This window comes from Hippopotamus amphibius, chromosome 4, assembly GCF_030028045.1.
Source record: "Hippopotamus amphibius kiboko isolate mHipAmp2 chromosome 4, mHipAmp2.hap2, whole genome shotgun sequence".
In the NCBI taxonomy this organism is placed as follows: Eukaryota; Metazoa; Chordata; class Mammalia; order Artiodactyla; family Hippopotamidae; genus Hippopotamus; species Hippopotamus amphibius.
Window position 1 is genome coordinate 74,649,615 of NC_080189.1, and position 20,495 is coordinate 74,670,109.

General features: G+C 38.7%; 1 protein-coding gene across 1 annotated transcript in view; it reads left to right on the forward strand.

Moving 5' to 3' along the window:
- DNAH11 (dynein axonemal heavy chain 11) overlaps positions 1 to 20,495 on the forward strand; it is a 315,727-nt gene that overhangs the window by 190,296 nt on the left and 104,936 nt on the right. Inside the window, 2 exon segments of the mRNA XM_057731719.1 lie at positions 9,162 to 9,323; positions 17,594 to 17,827. Coding sequence (XP_057587702.1) covers positions 9,162 to 9,323; positions 17,594 to 17,827 — 396 coding nt within the window.

The following is a 20,495-nucleotide window of genomic DNA, read 5'->3' on the forward strand; positions in this document are numbered from 1 at the left end:
GAGCTGATATTTCCTTTGCATATGTTCCTGGCTGGGTAACACGGGAAGCTAAATGTGTTACAAGGGTTGGTGAACACACCTGGCAGGTCAAGCTAAATGATGTGAAGTTGCCACCCCATTACCCATGCTCACCACCCAAAGTCAGTTCCTGTTCGGAATGCAGGGGCAGTGAGAACCTGTTGGCATGTGAAATGTGACCTCTGAATCCCACAGGGCCGTGCCCATTAATGATGACCAGATGTGTGTCCTTGGATGGGCTAAAATAAACCAGTGATCAATGCCAAATGCCTCTTCTCCTTCATATTTGTGTGTGTGCATTTCTTCCTACATAATTCTTATCGTACACCTATAGTAAAGTACTCTCATCTCTCCTGCTAACTTTAGTTAACCTGAAAACTCTTCTTTCTTGCCTTTCTTCCTGGCCATCTGATGCCATGGGAAAAAGAACCCTTGGTGTACATAGCAGCCCCTGATTCTTTCCCAAGATTTTGGATATTTGTCTGTTTGGTTATTTATCTATCTGTGTATGGGGGTGTGGGGGGGGGGGGTGTATGTAGTTTTTTGTGTGTTTTTAAATAAATTTATTTATTTATTTATTGGCTGCGTTGGGTCTTCATTGCTGCACACTGGCTTTCCCTAGGTGCAGAGAGCCGGGGTACTCTTCATTGTGGTGCATGGGATTCTCATTGCCGTGGCTTCTCTTGTTGCAGAGCATGGGCTCTAGGCGCTCGGGCTTCAGTAGTTGTGGCACACAGGCTCAATATTTGTGGCTTATGGCTGTAGAGTGCAGACTCGATAGTTGTGGCACAGGGGCTTAGTTGCTCTGTGGCATGCGGAATCTTCCTGGAGCAGGGCTTGAACCCGTGTCCCCTGCATTGGCAGGTGAATTCTTAATGACTGCACCACCTAGGAAGTCCCTGTGTGTAGTTTTCACTTTCTTCATATGATTCTGTATTTTTTAATTATATATATTATATATTATATATATATACATAAGTATATGTTATATGTATATATAGAGAGAGGAGATTAATTTTTGATAACATAAGAAGCATATGTTCATTATAGAGAATTTAAAAATACAGAACCACATGAAGAAAATAAAAACTGTGCTTAGTTATATTGTCTAGAGATAACGACTGAAAACTTACTGATATATTTTCTTCCAGTTTTCTATGTGTATAGCCACACATACAAAGTACCTATTCAGAACTAACATGTTTTTTTTCACATCTCTGACTATTTTCTTTACCTCCCTCTTTGCCTTTTTGATTTGAAGTCTCCCACAGGGAAAAAAAAATATCTATATCTATCAAATGATTCTAAGAATTTGGTGTGTGGAGTGAACTGTTTAACTCAAACACACTTTATTTTAAATAACTGTATGAAACCTTTAACCATCTATATACCCTTTGCCAAATTTCCTATTGGTTTGTTAGACTCTTTTATTGATTTATAGGAGCACCTCATATATCTGAATAATGATCATATGTCCATAATGTCCTTGTCTGTTTTACTTGTTGCCATTTTTCACAAAGTTAACCATAACTCTGCTAACTTTGTTTACAATGACTTCTGTTTTTACATTTATATATATTAAATATACATCTGATTTTTTTCTTCATGGATTTTGTGTGTTACAGCTTTTTAGGAAGCATTTGCATACTCTGTGGTTTATGAAAATATAATCCTGAATTTTCTTTAAATTTATAGTATCTTCAAGGTTTAGCCTTGGATTGCTTTGTGCAGTATAAGGTGGCTTTTCTACTTTTTCTCTCCCAAATTGTCCCAACACAACTTATCATGTAATCTTACCTTATACTACCAATTTGAAATGCTGCCTACTTCATATGTTAAATGCCTACAAATGGGGTTTGCCAGCACTGATGGCACTTGTTCTTGCAACGGCACGTATATAGAGTTATCACATCATGTCAGTAAAAGTGCAACCACTCTGCTAGCAGAGCAGCACACATCATAAGGCAAAGCCTTATGGGTCCTTCAAATATGGACTCATTTAGTAGATATTCAGGCATCTGATTTTCTGTTTTAAACAAAACAAAACAAAACACTGTTATACGAAGTTATGAGGCTGCAGGTAGTATGTGGACAGTGCCAGCCCTGGAGTCAAGCAGGGCAACTGTGACAAGGGCATTTTCTCCTCATTTTCAGGAATATATAGGAAGGAAAATATAGTGGGGAATATAATTCCTACTGTTTTTACTCCTCAAGAATGCATTGGCTCTTTGCTATCTATTGGACTTCCACATACAATTTCTTTAGGAATTGAAGAGTTTTCATTTTTTATTTAAAGACAGAAAAGAATTAAAATCTCCAGTGAAAAAAATTTTTCACCTCTTGTAAAAATCTGTACTGACCAATATTCACAAGTGAAAGTCCTCAGGAATGATTTCATTGTGTTACCTAGAGAGAAAATAAATGTAAATATGCATGGAATGTGTGTATGCTGAAGGGGCTATTGAATCTCAAAAATAATTGAAGTTAAAAGGTTATTAGGTGAGGGGCTGATACAGGAAAATATATAAAGATGATAAAGTGATGTTAAAACAGCCAAGCCAAGGAATTGTTTCTAGGCTAAACCTCCATTCCTGTGAGGATTCTCTCAGTAAGATCCAGATCTTAACATTTTTGAAAAATACTGAGACTTTTGAGGATAAATGCAAACACAAGTTATGGATAGAAGCTCCTGAAGTGACGATGTGGGAGGATTACCTCTATCTGAGAATAAACTATATCAACTGGAAAAAAAATACAGGGATGGTAGCAATTCAGATTTCCATTACGAGAGGAAATGGACTGAGGCCTGCTAGTGATATATAAATAAATATAAACTTACATGGGATCGTATCTAAAAGAAATTGAAATGTATTACAAAGCACAATGAAAAGAAGGTTATTGCAAATGAGTCATAACACCTGTGTAGAGGGAAAAAAGGGAATAGAAAATTCTATGGTATGAATTCCAAAAGCAAGTTCCTGACATCCAAATGCTAGAGCTGTAGAAAATACATAGATGGTGATTTCAGGGTTTGCTTTTTACTTGTGAGAATTTGCTTTTAGAAAAGAGCACAGCTGTCTGGGGCATTTTTAACTTTATTTTCTTAGCCGACTTTTCTTTCCAATCCACTGCTGGGAAATAACTTAAGCCAATTTGGTCATTTGCAATTGTCAGGAACTACTTGGGGGTATATTTCAGGAAACTTCAATACTTGTAGGTAGATGACACCTGCTCAGGGGATGGGGACTGTTCTCCCCAAATCTCCCAGTTTAAGGCACGCCTCAAAGAAGGAAGTCTCAGACTGAAGTCTGGTACACATAGAGTTTATACATAGCTTAAAAGAAGTCTCGAAGTTTTAAAATCTGTAAACTTGTTGCAATGCCAACTTTGTGCTTTTAGGAAACTGACTGGCTCTTATTGGAAAGCTACTTTGAGGCAGATACAGAAATATTTTCATGGTAAGATTAAACTAATCTTCTCATTGGGATCGCAGAAAAATACAGAAACTTTCCATAAGCTCTTTTCCACAGGACTGGTCAAAATCCAAAGTCTAAAGAGTCAAGGGGATAATTACTAGGACACTTCAAGATGTAGATTTTCATGTTTTATTCATAGAACAGTGGAGGTGCAAATACAGATGTTTCTATTTTTCTAAGATATCTTGAACACTATTCATTTCATCACTGAACAATCATATCCAATATCCATGAAGCTAACTAACCAGCCATTTATGTTGATGAGAGGAGTTGGCTAGGAGCTTAAGTAGCTGACTTTGCAATGTATGCTTGCATTAGAGTGTGTGAAATGCTGGTTAAGCATCCCTAACCTGTGTCATCTCTATTTGGTGTACTTCAGATAATAACCAGATAATGGCCCCTAAGGTATAAAATAAGATTCATAGGCATATCATAGTAGACTGAAGTATTTCAAAGGTATATTTTACAGGACCAGATGGCTTCATTGGTGACTTCTACCAAATATTTTAAGAAGAATTAACACCAATCCTTCTCAAGGTCTTCCAAAAAATAAAAGAGATGGGAACACTCATTTTACAAGGACAGTGTTACCCTGATACCATAGCCAGATAAGGACACCGCAAAAAAAATAAAGTTGCAGGACAATATCCTTGATAAATAGATGCAAAAATCCTCAAAATGTTAGCAAGCTGAATTCAAAAGTGCATTAAAAATATACCATTCACCGTGATCAAGTGGAATATATTAACATCCACAAATCAATCATTATGATACACCACATTAACAAAAATCATACAATCATCGCAGTAGACTTAGAAAAAGCATTTGACAAAACATACATCCATTTATGATAGAAAGTCTCAACAAAGTGGATATAGAGGGCGTGTACCTGAAATAATAAAGGCCATATATGGTAAGCCCACAGCTAACATTATACTCAATGGTGAAAAGCTGAAAGCTTTTCCTCTAAGATCAGGAATAAGATAAGGATGCTCACTGTCACCACTCCTATTCAACATAATACTAGAAGTCCCAGCCAGAACAATTAGGCAAGAAAAGAAATAAAAGGCATCTAAATCAGATCAGAAGAGGTAAAACTGTCTCTATTTGCAGATGACAACTGTTAGAACTAATAAACAAATTCTGTAATGTTGCAGGATACAAAATCAATACACAAAAATCAGTAGCATTTCTGTAATAATGAACTATCAGAGAAATTGAGAAAAAAATCTTTACAGTAACATCAAAAATAATAAAGTACTTAGGAATCAATTTAAGGAGGTAAAAGATCTATACACTGAAAACTATTTGAAAGAACTCAAGACACAAATGGAAAGATAGCCCGTATTCATGGATTTGAAAAATCAATAATCTTAAAATGTCCATACTATCGAAAATGATCTATAGATTCAATGTAATCCTACTGAAATTCCAGTGTGATTTTTCACAGAAATTAAAAAAACATCTTGAAATTTGTATGAAACTACAAAAGACCCAAAGAGTCAAAGCATTCTTGAGAAAGAACAGCAAAGCTGGAGGCATCATACTTCCTGATTTCAAGCCACATAACAAAGATACAGTAATCAAAAAATTTTACTAGCATAAAAAAAAAAAAGACATGTAGATCAATAGAGCAGATCAGAGAGCCCAGAAATAAACACATGCATATGTGGTCAATTAATTTTCAACAAAGGAGCCAAAAAAAAAATACAATGGGGAAAGGATAGTCCCTTCAATAAATGGTGTTGGGGAAAATTGGACAGTTATTTTACACCATAACAAAAATCACCTCAAATAGATTAAAGACTAGAATTGTAAGACCTGAAACTAAAAATCCTAAAAGACAATCTGGGGAAGGGGGGTAAGCTCCTTGACAGGGGATCATTGACAATGATATTTTGAATTTGACACCAAAAGCAAAGGCAACAAAGGCAAAAATAAACTGGTAGAATTTTATTAAATTAAAAAGCTTCTGCTCAGCAAAGGAAACAATCAATAAATTGAGAAGGCAGTCTATGGAATGGGAGAAAATACTTGCAAACCGCATACCCAATAAGGACTTAATGTCCAGAATATACAAGGAACTCATACAGCTCAGTGGCAATCATCATCATCATTCAAATGAAAAATGGGCAAAGGACCCGAATAGACATTTATTCAAAGAAGATGTACAAGTGCCCAACAGGTATATGTGAAAAAGTGCTCAACATCACCCATCATCAGGCAAATGCAAAGCAAAACCACAATGAGATATCACCTCACACCTTTTAGAATGGCTCTTATCGAAAAGTCAGGAAATAACAAATGCTGGCAAAAATGTTAGGCAAAGGGAACCCTTATACACTCTCAGAATGTAAACTGGTATAGACACTATGGAAAACAGTATGGAGGTTCCTCAAGAAAGTAAAGATAGTACTACCATATGATCTAGCATTCCCACTTCTGGTTATATGTCCAAAGGAAACAAAAGCATTATCTTGAAGTGATGTCTGCACTCTCATATTCATAGCAGCATTATTCATGGTAGTCAACGTAAGGAAACAACCTAAGTGTCCATCAGTGGATGAATGAATCAAGAAAATGTGGGATGTACACACACATATACTTGCACACCCATATATGTACGCACATACACAAACAATGGAAATTATTCCACATTAAAGAAGAAAATCCTGTCATCTGTGACAACATGGATGAACCTTGGGAGCATTATTTAAGTGAAATAAGCCAAACAGAAAGACAAATTCTACATGATATCACTTAAATGTGGTATCTTAAAAAAAAAAAAAAAAAAACCCATAGAAACAGAGAGTAGAAAAGTGGTTGGTAGGGGCTGGGAGAAATAGGGAGAGATTGGTAGAAGGCTATAAACTTTCAGTTATAAGGTAAAGTCTGAGGATAACATGGTGACTATAGTTGATAGCGCTGTATTGCATAATTGAAATCTGCTGAGTAGAACTTAAATGTTCTCACAAAAAAATGGTAAATATATGGGGCGATGGATGTGTTAATTGACTTGATGGAGGGAGAAATCCTTTCACAATGTCTGTTTATAAAATCATTATACTGAGCCTGTTAAATGTCATAATTTTATTTGTCAGTTGTATCTCAAGAAAACTGAAAAAGTAAGCTATAGATAGCATCACACCCTTTTTTCTAATCACTTATTTGTCGTCTTTCTTATAAATTCTTTGCTATGTTAATCTCTCATGAAATTAGGGAAATACAATAGGAAAATTATAGAATGATTTCCCCCCCCACAGTAGTGTTTCTTGAGGCAACAACTTGAGTTTACTCTAGGTTATCTAAAAAGTTGTGGAGACTGTTTTTTAAAAGAGCAGAACAACCAGCACTTTCAAGATGTTAGCATAGGCTCTCAGAATACTACCAAGGAAAGCTGGATGGAGAGAATTTCTGTGCTAGATTTCTAGTAAAGCTAGAAATAATTGAGCTGAGAATTGGGGCAGTCGTACTCCTCAAGGCTGCTGTGACAGCATCCTTTCCCTTCTTAAGAAGTATTAACAAATAAGCATATTTCTCTAATTTAGTTCCCAGGGTCAATTTTATATGATAGAAGTTAGGTTATTAATGATTATCTAATTTGTTTTAAATTCTCTAGATTTTCTGCTTCAATCTGTATGTCATAGGGACTTAGATTCTGTGAGTATTTCACCAACTGCAAAAGCATTAAAATGTAAATATTTCATTTAGGTATTCCCACAGAAATTTTAAGACTGTTAGGTTATAGCTGTGGGTGTCAGAATCACCTGGAGGGCTTGTTGCAAACACAGCTTGCCAAGCCCCATCTAGAGTTTCTAATTCCCTAGGTCTGGAGTAGGTCCAAGAATTTGCATTTCTAACCAGCTCCTAACAATCATTTGAGAACCACTGGTCTCCTGCCACCTGCCCTCCATGTGAAATTTAGATGGCATTGTGAGGATCCTTGTTTAAGCCACAATAAGTTACATAGAAAAAAAAGTCTTCAACTGTAAAATTGTAGAAAAGGAAAATAATTCTTTAAGTCAGTGTTCTGTATTATCTTTCAATAAATAATTAAGGCATCTTATTAAATTAACCTAAATTATTTTTTTCCTGAAGCTAACCACACATGGTTCAGTTACTTTGTTTTCTAACACATTCTTAAGACCTGATAGTATGCCAGTAATCTAAGTGTATAAATATAATAGGTGTAAAAGTGATGGAAATATTTAGGACTTCAAATAAATGATGCTTTTTCCCTCTCTGTCTGCTACAATTATGTGTAAATGAAGTTTCTAAAGTTGTCACGAATGAGAGGTAAGTTGGGTGTGGAAAGCCAACTTCGTGGACAGAAAGGGGAAATATTCATGTATGGGGAGACAAGGCTGTTAAGAGAAACCTAAAAACTGACGCTTAAGGGAAAATTCTGTGCTGTTACTGAGGCTTGTTTACTTAGCACATGCAATATTAGAGCGATTATTTAGTTTGTAACTAGACTATTGAGTATAAAAAATAAATGATCAATCAGCTAATGCATTGTTGAAAATCATTTTAGATCTTAGGATTCATCTCTAGAGTTGTTGAAGAGCCCATAGTATATAAAATTAATATAGTAAAAACACCTGTTAAATGAGAATATATGGTTTCACATAGTTTTATGATTTTTATGACATGAATTTTAAAATGCTACGTGGGAAAAATCATATCCCTTCAAAGTGATTTTGTTAGTTGCCTGATCTCAAAGTGTGAAAGACTTCATTGAAAGAACTGCAGAGCCGTGTCTAGAAAACAGGAAACCAAGACTCAGACTCACCCCAGCTGGCATCATTCTCCCCATTGCCCTCAAGTCCACAGGGACCTGGGAAAGAAGGCAGAGGACAAAAGGGGCGCTGCCTAAACACCTCCTTTGTGCTAGTGCTTTACATAGGACACCATGTCTGAAAGGCCCTGAAAGGACAGTCAGATCCACCCAACTCCTGACAACCTGCTTCCCTCACTGAGCTTCTGTGACACGTCACAGCTGAACTCAGGCACTCCTGATAGAAAGCAACCCTGGGTCACTGAAGAGAGTATAGAAACTCCGATTTAAATTAACTCTCAAGTCATTAAATACTTAAATAAAACTTTGGAAATTTACAAATTTCTCATCAGGATCATGTATAAACTAAAATTTTTACTCCTTTAAAAATGTTAAGTGTGAACTCAAGTGAATGCATTTTATTTTAAGTGGAAACACAGTAAACATTCAATATGATAAAACATTGTTTTCTTAAAAGTATCATACAGTTTTACGGAGCCTAGTGAATTACAGAATAGGAGGCAGAAGATGAAAGTCTTGGTATTATTGTATCATGGAGATTTTGTTTTTATTTTTATTTTTTATTGCCACAGTGTAAATTGTGTAATAGAAAAGAATGAATTTCCCACTAGGCATGATGACCATCAAAACTGTTTAGAAGGAGAGGAACCAATTTTAAGGAAAGCACACAGAGTGCTTCTGTATGTCCGACGGGGCAAGTTGGTCCTTTGATTAGCAAGGAGGTTAATGTTGCTTTCCACTCTGTGTGCTTTAGGCTAGTTTAATGTCACGGTTGGCTGCGCGCCTTTCTTTCACTGTCCAGGGTCGCAGTGTAATCCTTTGCTAACTCATCACCCTCCTGGTTCTGCCCTGCCCCCATGTCTCCACAGGTCATTTTGTGTTTCTCTCCGGTTGGTCACACGCTGAGAAGTAGAGCTCAGAAGTTCCCAGCCCTAGTTAACTGCACGGCTGTTGACTGGTTCCTTGCGTGGCCGAGGGAGGCTCTGGTCACAGTCAGCAGGAGGTTCATTGAGGAAACCAAGGGAATTGAGGTATGCTGTGTCAGCCTCCAAATAGCTCTCTCTCGCTCTCTCTCACACACACGCACTCACGGATCCGTCTTCAGTAAATAATTTCCAAAATACACCTCCTAGCAGAAAGTTGTCCTTGTTTGTTTAAGATGATAAGATCATATTGTGAGTTTATGTTCTATGGAATATGATGGCTGATCTTTTTGTATCAGTTGAGATGTGTACACACACGCAGCACGTGAGCAAGTTCTTACTTATCCACTGAGTCACCAGAAGGCCAGGATCATTACTTCCTTGAATTGTAACAGGGCTTCCTGAATATAAATCCTTTAAATCCATAACTAAAAACCTAAACAAAAAAGTAGCCCCCCGTAGCCATGCAGTGCTTGATCTTAACAAAGTAAGGCAATGAATTGAGATCTTTCCTCATTTCGGTATTGATAGGTGAAAAAGCAGCCCCTACAAATTCAACAATCTCTAAGTCAAATAATGTATCTGCTTCTTGTTTTATGGGTTTAAGTTTTATAGATTATGTCATTTGCTCACAATGAAGTTTGCACTTCCTGTTGAATTTTAAATGGTTGCATGAAACCAAAAAAAAAAAAAAAAAGGAACTTCAAGCACTCAGATTCAAAGAGAAAAAGGAGTGTAGAAAAGAAGGTATCCCGTAGACCTCCTGAAATGTGTGCATGTATAGAGCGCCTTTCTGACTGTTTGGAAGGATGGTGATTGTAAACATTTCGCAGGGAGGTTTGTCTTCTGATTGCATGGAGTGGTAAGGCGAAAGATGCCTACAAATAAGTCAGACAGGGAAAGTGATCCTCAGAGCCAAAAATAAAACTGGGGATACATAAAGAGGGATGTCTGTTTCCAGTTGAAACTTTTTCGTGAACAGGGGAAACCTGCTGTAGCCTCCCTTACTCCCAAAGGCATAACTGCTGCTTTCCCAAAGCAATCCTTTGACATTTTGTTGAATATTACGTCTTTTGGTGGCCAGATGGTTAGAAATCTGGGCATATTTACTTATTTAATTATTTGTAATGCAGCTAGCTTTACTGCACATTTATATTTACATATATATTTTATATACATAATGTATACAGCTTTATCGTATATGGTTTCTTGCTTGTTTCCTTTTCCAAAAGTCTATTAATCTGATAATTTAGTGCTGGATTGCCAGGCAAGAACTGTCATGCAGCATCTAAAAATGTATATGATAGAGGTTGTATGACATTCACAAAGCTCCTCTCACTTTCTTTTCTCCAAACACACACTTAAAACATTTCTATAAAGCAATGAAAAAAATGAACTCTTCTGTTTCAGTGGTTTTTCCATATCCAGAGTGTTCTTTCTCTTGCCTGTCTCTACACTCACACCTAAGGGTGAATGCACTTACCTGGACCTTTAAAACAACAACAACATCTGGATTTGGGGGGTAAAGAGTGAGTAATATTAATGTGTGATTCTATTCTTTTGAGTGATACTTTTACCCACCGGTCGGGGGCGCTGCAAAGCACTCCTTACATGTAGGAAAATACATGTAAATTTGTTCTCATGAACAGAGTGATGGACCATCACAGGAGTGATTGATTCGGTCTGAAACTCTGTTCTCTGCATTATGTGTCTTCCTGAAGAGTCAAAGGAACCCCACTTAATGGAGACGAACGCTAGCATTAGATAAAGTCTACCAGAAATATTGTATACTTTAAAATCTGGAAAACCATTAAATATGATAAATAATGGTTACAGTTATTAACCCAAATTTCTTTGGCTATTGCTAGGTCTACTGCATTACTGGAATTATATAGAGCATTATTTTGTCTTCTAATGACTGCAAGAAGCATTCAGAATACCAATTTACTAGAGGAAGAGAGCCAGTCTGTATCTTTTGGTAGCAAAATTCTGTTTTATCCAGTGCGTTTGATAAGGCTGGCTTGGTAAGGAAGAGAAAAGGACCAGGGTGCTTTGTTTCTTAATGTTCATTTCTCAAATGGGAGGAAACCAGAGCCGGTAGCGTGCTGTAATTTACTATCTGGCACAGTGCTTTAAGCCCCTTGCCTTTGCTGCTCTGGTGCGGGCTTTCTTCTGTCAGAGTAGATGCCACTTAGAAAACAGCTCCTCCTGAAGGAGCTTTGATATGCCAGTGACCATTGACATCTGCTGGCTGAGGCAGGACTTGCATCATTTTAAGTTCAGAGGGCTCCTGGCAGGTGCTCAGCTCTATTTGGTGGTAGCATGATGCCTCCTATAGGATGTTGAGTGCCAAATAGGAATTTAAAAGGCACTCTCCCATTTCTATCAAGCTGAATTATGCCTGGAAACAAATTAGCCAGACGATTTCATTCCAGTGCTGTGTGCTTATTTAACTTTCCCACCTTCCTAATTTGTTGCTCAGGAGCAATAATTATAATTCAGAGTGCAACATGTCCACGTTCTTCTAAAAATGCGTGGGGCCTTTTCCGTAGAGGTCAGAAACAGCTTTTACATTTTTTTTGAATGAGCACTAATTTGATCACTTTCTTAGTTTTAATTTCGACCATTAAGACTGAGAGTTATCAGCATAATTTAGGCACTTCTTAATTACTGACCTCATTTGCTGAGTGTAAGGTACTTATTCAAGGTGACCCCCCTTTAGCCACAGAGAAAGGATTCATTAAAAGCAAGCAGTTTTGTGTGTGTTGACATATAATTTTCAATCAGTACACACTTAGCATCCAGGGGTGTGGACTGACTGAGTCTAAGTAAATGTGCTACTTTTCTGTTACCTGGTATTGAACTAAAATGACAGCTGACAGAATACCAAAAGAGTTTGACACTTAAGTATCACCAGGTATTGGGGCTTCCCTGGTGGTGCAGAGGTTAAGAATCTGCCTGCCAATGCAGGGGACATGGGTTTGATCCCTGGTCCAGGATGATCCCACATGCTGCAGAGCAACTAAGCCCGTGAGCCACAACTACTGAGCCTGCATTCTAGAGCCTGCGAGCCACAAGTATTGAGCCTACCTGCCACAACTACTGAAGCTGTCACACTAGAGCCCGTGCTCTGCCACAAGAGAAGCCACCGCAATGAGAAACCCTTGCACCGCAACGAAGAGCAGCCTCCGCTCACCACAACTAGAGAAAGCCCGTGCACAGCAACAAAGACCCAATGCAGCCATAAATAAATAAATAAATAAATAATAAAATAAATCTTCTTAAAAAAAAGTATCACCAGGTATTTATCTGAAGACCTTGTGTCAACATACACTCCTCCTAGGAGACTTGGAAATGGAGATGGAAGACATGGTATAGGGAGGGAGAAGATCCTCTGGCTCTCCCTGGGATTCGGGTTGCAAATGATAATTGGGAGGAGATCTAATTGAGAAGTTTATGGGTCCCAATTAGGAAAATTCCAGAAAAAAGGCAGAAACAGGTGTTAAAAGTTAAGTAATATTTTGGTTTTTCAAGATCAAAATGAATAATTGACATACTTGAAAGCAAGGCTTGATGAAGAGAAATTATTAAATGGAAATGAAAAATGAGCTCTCTAAGGAGCGAGATTTGCTTTGGAAAGAGTAGAAAAAAAGATATGAGCAAGATGGCAGAGCCCGTGCCCATCCTTTTCAGGCATGTTGGCCAACTGGCAAGTAAAAATTCTCTGTCCTTTTGCCATGATACTTCAGAATAGTTACACAACTCAACATCATCAGCTTTGTCAATAAAATGACTTTATTCCACATTCTTCCACCTCTTCCATCCAGAACTTGTTGAAGGTTTGGCAACATAGGAACGACATATTTTCCTACCATTTTCCAAACCAGTCATGGAAAAAGGTCCACTCAAGGAGGAAGGTTATTGTACTGCTATATTTCAAAGACTGATTTCCTTACTGATCTCAAGCTTCCTTTTAAAATGTTAGGCCAAGCATGAAGCATAAGAAACATTTTGTTAGTGATAGGTACCTTGGCAGCATTTCTGTTAATGATTTTAAGTGCAGTTCTTTCTGTGACATATAAGTGAGGGTTATGCAGTGTGAATTTCAAAAGTAGGAAGATACCCTTGTGCAATAGAAATTCTATGAATTTGTGAAGAATAGCCTCTTTCTGAGGAATACTTAGGTCATTTTAAAAGATCATGACAAAAACAAATGCAACCAAATTTCTATTGAATCTGCCTAAATCTCATACTGGCTTAAGCCTATATATTCAAACAGGTGAGAAAAGGCCCAGGTGGTGGTTAATGTACTCCGCATTCTTCACTCCCCTTTCTCCTTTGCACATGTGCACTAATATACTGTTTGCCATACATTTCTTGCTCTGTGCCTGTTAATTAAATTTAGAAGAGAATTGCAAAAAGCAGTAGAAAGCTGCTTTCCAGGGTTTTTGCAGTTATGAAAACTTTAGGAATCCCCTCTACCTGGAAAGTAGGGTCCAGTTTCTATAGCTGCCCAGGAACTTGGACATGCTGTTAAGTTGAAAGTTTAGCAAATCAAATGGAGGCATCATTACCTCCTAATTGTAGCTTTGTGGCTTTCCTCCAGTGCTGGCCTCACCAGAACCATCTGCTGCCTTGTCTGCTTGCTCTGAGAGGGGTAGCTGGAGTCCATCTTACCTCCTCCTGCCCCCAGTCCACAATTGCTTCTTTGTTTTAATATTCTGTCAGTAAACCATTGAAGGCTACCTCTTTCAAGGATTGGAAACTCATCTGGGAGGTTGCTAGTTTATGCTGGACTTAAGCTTGCCTTCAACCCAGGCTTGGTCTCTAAACTTAAAATACAAAAATAAAAAAAACATGAATAAACTAACAATAAAATGCCTTCACCAAAGTAGCAAACCAAAAAAACCGGCATGTAATTTAGGAAACCATTTGGCTCTGCATTTAACACTTGTGGTTGCTCTGTCTGGTGGTAATCTTCCGGGGACTACTGTTGGTACTATTACCATCACCAAGAGCAGGGTAACACCTGCCTTGCATCTGCCTTGTTTCTGGGTGCTCATCACCAACCTTCTAAGCAGGGGCTGCTGGTTTCCCTGTTGTACGGGTGAGAGGCCGGCAGCCATAGCGCAAGATCACTGAGCAGGTAAGGAGCCCATCAGCACTTTCAGGCCAGAGCTTATATTCTTAAATCTTGGTCTGGACTATTGCACAAATATTTACCTCTTTCGAAGGAGTAAAAGGAAAGGAAGAAAAGAAATAGAGTAAAAGGGAGTGAGGAAAGTCTAACTTTTGATTTTGTGGTCAGTAGGAAGTACAAGGAATGCAATAACTTGCCCAACTTGACAGAACTGGAAATCTAACCCAGGTCCTACGATTCAAACACCACATCCCTGGCTGCCTCCACAATTTTCCCCTGGAAGTCCATTAGCATTATGAGTTGAGGAGAGGAGCTCAAATATAATACTGCCAATTTTGTGCATTGTTAAATTTTTGTTATTTGATAAACAGCCTTACAACCACAGTATATAATAGATTCTCTACTTTGACCAGCCCCTAAAGGAGCTAAAAAGTTCAAATAGGTTATACTGTAAGTTTGGGATTGGCATGTACACACTGCTATATTTAAAATAGCCAACAAAGACCTACTATTAAAAGAATTTAATCATAAAAAAATAAAAATAGATTTGGAGTTATTGAAAATCAACATAGGTATTAAATACTTATAATTTTTGTGTATTATAGTTAAGTAAAGCTGTGAAAAATGAACATAAAAATAATTTCTGAGAAAAACTACCAAGATGGACAGTAGGTGTATGACATTATATGTTACAAAATTATCCCAGGTTAAACTTGAAAACCATTTTTTTTCCATCTGCCCCCTTTGGCCCCTCCTATTTCCCTCCCTTGAATACAATATTCTTGCAATACTGAATGGAAAAGTACAGATATATAGTCGTCTTTGCTGGTCTTGGGAAGGTGTAAAATCCTGTGTAACAGTGTTTGATTTCATTCTGGTCTTCAGGCATTGGTTTTCATTCAAATTTTGCTGTCATGTTCAACAACAGGGACATCCTGGGCATTTGCTTTGAGAGTCAGGTGGCTGGGATGCTTGGTGTGGCAGCGACTGTCCCTGCCCGAGGACCAAGACACCAAATAGAAGAGATTTATTTGCGTTTCTCTGTTCACAGTGAGCCAACACAGAGAGTAGAAATTAAAAACTTTTTCTTAATGTGAGGAAAAAACAGGTTCTTCTTTGCATTTGATTATGAATTGGATACTAAGTTTTCCAAAGCATCTTAGTGGGGAAACCTTGGATTTATAACTACTTTGCTTATTTTTATTTTTGCCTTCACCATAATTGGCTGTGAAATGACTACAAATGGGATCAACCGGTTTTCATTAAGGGGCCAAATGTAGCAGGAATGATGTTCTTCACTCCTGGCTCTAAAAGTGAAAAATACAGCATCGCGTCACCATCATTGTAGCCACACCAGCACCAGCAGCCATCTCCTCCCGGCTCCCCCCCAAAAGAAAACTGGAGATAAATGAATGACAGAATAAATAATTTATGCTAATGAAATTACTGCAATTAGTAGTTCTACAATGACCCTTTTAAAAGCCACAGCTGTTAATGTCAGGAAGTGCTGTCACTACTGACCTTATCATAAGAGAAAGTGACAAATTGAGAATGCAGGGAAGACCAGTCATCAAAGAGGTCTGTTCTGGAACGATTAGAGTTTTCTGAAAAACAGTGTGAATTACAACCAGCTGCTCCCTGGCTCTGCAAGTCTCCCATGCTGTGCCATTTTGTTAAGCCCGATAACAATAGTTATTTTGCCCCATTGAGACAAGTTGTCTAGGGCCACTTCCAGCTCTACCGGAAACCACTTCTTCCATCGTGGATTTACAAATGAAACTGCTGTTAAAGAGAGCTTTTCAGGGCAGCCTAGAAGCCTCCTCATAAGGATCATGGTTGGGCAGAGGCCAGGATTTTTTTTTTTCTTTTTCTTTTCTGCAAGGAGGTTGTACTTGGCTGGGGACATATTTATCTATATTTTAGAAATATGCATGCTGGCTTTTAGTCATCATTAAAAAAAGACAGGAGTGAATTTCTGCCCATGTTTATATTGCAGTCAAGTTCTTTAAAAAACAAAATCCCCAAGGGGATATGATTTATACTGTGTTGCATAACTTCCTTAGAAATTTATATTCTGAATTCGCTATTTGGTAATATACATACATCTCAGATCTAGTAGAAACAAAGAATATTCAGGATTTGTATCATTCTATAACTTCTGCTTTACAAACATTTTTGGTTCTAGCGTGACGGATTTTTAAGATGCAGAACAATCCAATATGTACATATTTTAAACCCAATCAGGCATTTTCCGTGAGGTTGGAAGGCGAAGCGTTTAGACGTTGCTCTGGAGCCGTTCTCCTCCAACAAGAATCGCCTGTCTCTCCTCGCACCCCTGGTTGTGATATTAATGGCGCAGGTTTGAAACGTTTAACTGCATCACCAGCCACTGGTGCGCAATTTCCCCAAAGATGCCTGAGCTGTATTGACAACACTTTGGTAAATTATGTGTGACTTTCCTAAGAGTTAGTGTAGCTCATTTAATTCATATTAATTGATTTTTAGGCTTCCCTTGATTAATTGAACCTGGTTCATCTTGTACAGAATGCAATAAATAATCATTAAAATGAGGGAGATGTGACTCCACAAATTAAAAAGTTAACTACTTCAGAAGTCATAGAGGACAACACGGAAAGAATGTCTAGTGGGGGGGTTCTCCAGTAAATCTGCAAAGGAGAGTTGCTCACTTTTTTTGTTTTTTCCAAATGAGAATGCATACAATCATAATATTTTTCTCCCAGGAGCAGTGACTTTTATACTTTACCCTCCAGTTTGATTCCACATGAGTTCTTATAAAACTGTGTATTTCTCAGTTTAAGCTTTTTTTCTTTCACTGACTGTTGGTTTTCTTTGGCTGAAGTTTAGCTTCAAAGCGCCACCAAAAATACTTCTCTGAGTACTGTGTCTCAGTTTCTCCATTTTCTCTTTCACACACTTAATAAAAATCAAGTTGTGAAAAGCAGTGCTTGTGCTGCATCTTGGCTTCTGGGTTTGGTATGTGAAGCACATATAAATCCTTTGCCCTACTTGGCAAGAAGAGGTTACTAAGCTGAAAGCTTTCTTGTCATCTCTCTAATCCTGTGGACATCGCTGAAAGACTAAGTTTTCCTAGAAACTAAGTTGTTCTGGCTTTTAGAAAATAAATACTGTATAATTTTGCTGATTTTTCTTTTTTTAAAATCACATTCTTGTTTTCATTGGAGAGAATTTCATATGAATTGCCGTATGTATGTTTCAGCCCCTGGATAAGGATTCTGTTAGCCTCTTCATGGCACACGTTCACACTAGCGTAAATGAAATGAGTACCAGCTATTACCAGAATGAGGGAAGACACAACTATACCACCCCAAAGAGTTTTCTGGAACAAATATCACTGTTTAAGAACCTATTGAAGAAGAAGCAAAAAGAGGTATCACAGAAGAAAGAGCACTTGGTGAATGGCATCCAGAAGCTAAAAACCACTGCCTCTCAGGTATGACCAGGGTATGTTACTACTGAGTGAAATCAGTGCTCTTAAAATGTAAAAAAAAAAACATTTACTTTTGAAGCAGCATTTTAACCCACTTGTATAAGATGGCTAGTGCTAAAATTTACAGTTTAATGATACAGATAACACGCAGTTCCTGCTTTCCTAAGCCTGGATAGGGATCAGCCAATTAGGCTATCACAGCTGGTTTGGAGAGAGCCTTTCTCTTGTTGGCCTGACTCCGTGCAGGGCCGTGTTGAGATGTTGAACAGAGCAGGCACAGCTGGTTCCCCTCTCAGCTCCCACTGCTCTGGGCTTATCGTCAGGAACTTTGTCACAGGACAATGGAAGTCAGATCCCTTTTGGTCTCAGGTTCTCAACCCCCAGTGAAGGCATCATTTCCTGGCCGATGCTGTGATAAGGGTTGTTGTGATTGCGGTCCCTAAGTACAGCTGCTTTCTCTGACCTTGGTGTCTAATCTGCTCCCTTTAGCCCCTGTCTCTCTTAGATGAAAGTATCCGGTGTTGCCTTCATCCTCGACCATAAGGCCTCCGCTATCTTGAAGGACAGCACCACTAACCTCCTGGAGTCAATCAGGAGAGAATTAGCATAGGATGTTATGTGTGGGTCTGTACACATATCATCTGATTTCATGTGTGGGTCTGTACACATATCATCTGATTTCATGATTAAAAACCAAACAAGTTGATGAAGTAGGTGTTGCTACTGAAATTTTACATATGAGAGTTGAAGGCCACAGAGCTCATGAGCTTCATGTTTGAGCCCACATCTATATAAAGCCCATAGTTCCAAGCTGCCTCTCTGTGACTGGTAAAAGAAATTAGAATGAGAGTAGACAAAGACTTTGGAGGTGGGCCCAGTTCTCACTATTGGAAACTCCTGTGGCCTTTTCAGAGTATTTGTCATCAGGTCATACATCCATATGCTTTTCAAGAAATTGGGCCAGTTTTCCCCCCAAGGGTGCTGGTGGCCCATCCATGCCTAGGCTGGAAATAAGGCAGAACCTGGTAGGGGGAGTGTATGTTGGTGCCTTTCACCCTGAAGGTCTCTCTGGCCATGTCCTTCAAGTGTTCTAAAGGCCAGAGCATCACTTGCCTCTTCCCGCTTCGTTTCATACACCAGGAACGGCTCTTTGGTGAAACACTGTGATCTGTGCTGAGCAGTGAGTAGATGGACCACAATTGGGAAAGAGAAACCAGAGTGAGAGGTTTCCAGGACAGTTTCCAAAAGTGAGTGATGCAAAGAGTAGTTGCTGGAAAACCCCCAAACATGTGCATCTTTTCCTTCCCTTTCAAAGAATGTCTTTCTTTGCTCTCCCTTTTTTATATGTTTTATCTTACTCTTTTTGCCTTCTTTCTCTTTCTTCTTCCCTCTCCCCATCTCTCCAATTCCATCTCACTTGAATCAAGACCCTTTTCCCTAGTAAAGACTTTTTGCCAGGAGTCCTGTTAAGCTAAAAGTGAAGGAGATCTGTGTCCCAGAGCATTTATGTTCCTCTGAGTTATGACCCAAACTGAGCCTGTTGACTTTGCCCCAGGAAATGATAGTGTTGGCTAGACTGAACTGTCGGTACTGGTGGGGCCTCTGCTGCATTAAAAGAATTTTCTTCCCAAATAACAGAGACTAAAGCGCAGAGAGTAGCATCCTGGTTCATCTCAGTGGTGCCAGCATCTCAGTCATAGAGAAGAAGAAGGAGAGAGGTCTGTGGTTTCCTAACAGTCATCTCAGCTGTGTGTTGATGAGTTGGGGATTGGGGAGAGGAAGAAACAAAGGGGCAGGTGATTCCTGCTGTCTGGCAGGTGTACGGCTGTTTGGGGTCTCCTTATTCCCCCTCGGCTAGAAACAACAGGCAGGAAGTCTGAGAAGATACACAAGGTCTTAATGGAAGGACGACTGATGATTTCTTTCCGTTAGGTATTTGTGCATGTCGTGCTCTTAATATCAGAAGAGTGGTTGGAATATTTAATGGCATCTTAAGAGTTTTAAAAGTCAATTTATCATGAAGAGGGAGCATAGTCTCCTATGTGGACAACTGGAAAGTCTGATAATGTGAGATCAGGTGGTGTGCAGAGCAAGATGTCTTCATCTTAGAGCCTGTGACCCTGCAGCAGTCCCGCAGAGCTGGATATCCATGCCGTCTGAAATATGTCCAAACCATAGCGCTGTTCATGCATTGCAGTAAAGCCCTAAACCCCTTTCATAGCCACGTATCCCCTCTGTAGATTTAGCATAGGTCATAATAGAGAACCCAAGTGACTTCTCTTCCTCAATAAGGCCTCGCATCCAGGGCTTGAGTTGCTTTGGATACTTCAGACTTAACAGCTTCCTTAGAGACTGAAATCAGGGCTTGAAATAAGTTTCCTCCTAAACTCTTGGATGATGATTTTGATTTTGGCCTAACATGTGACTAGTTTCACATGGCTGAAAAGAAGAGAGATGCAAACGTCACTGTGCAGTGTGACCCTGAGTTCATAGAGAGGCTAAAAAATCAGTTTAAAGTCTAATATTACAGGTAGCAGTCACGGTACCAATCGTGTCTTTTAAGGTAGAGTATAAAAAACCGGTGTTGGTGGGGAGGTTACAGACATCCTTGGATATAGGAATGGAGTGTGGTTCCACAAGATGAAATTTCTGAAGTGTTTTTAGCAAAAGA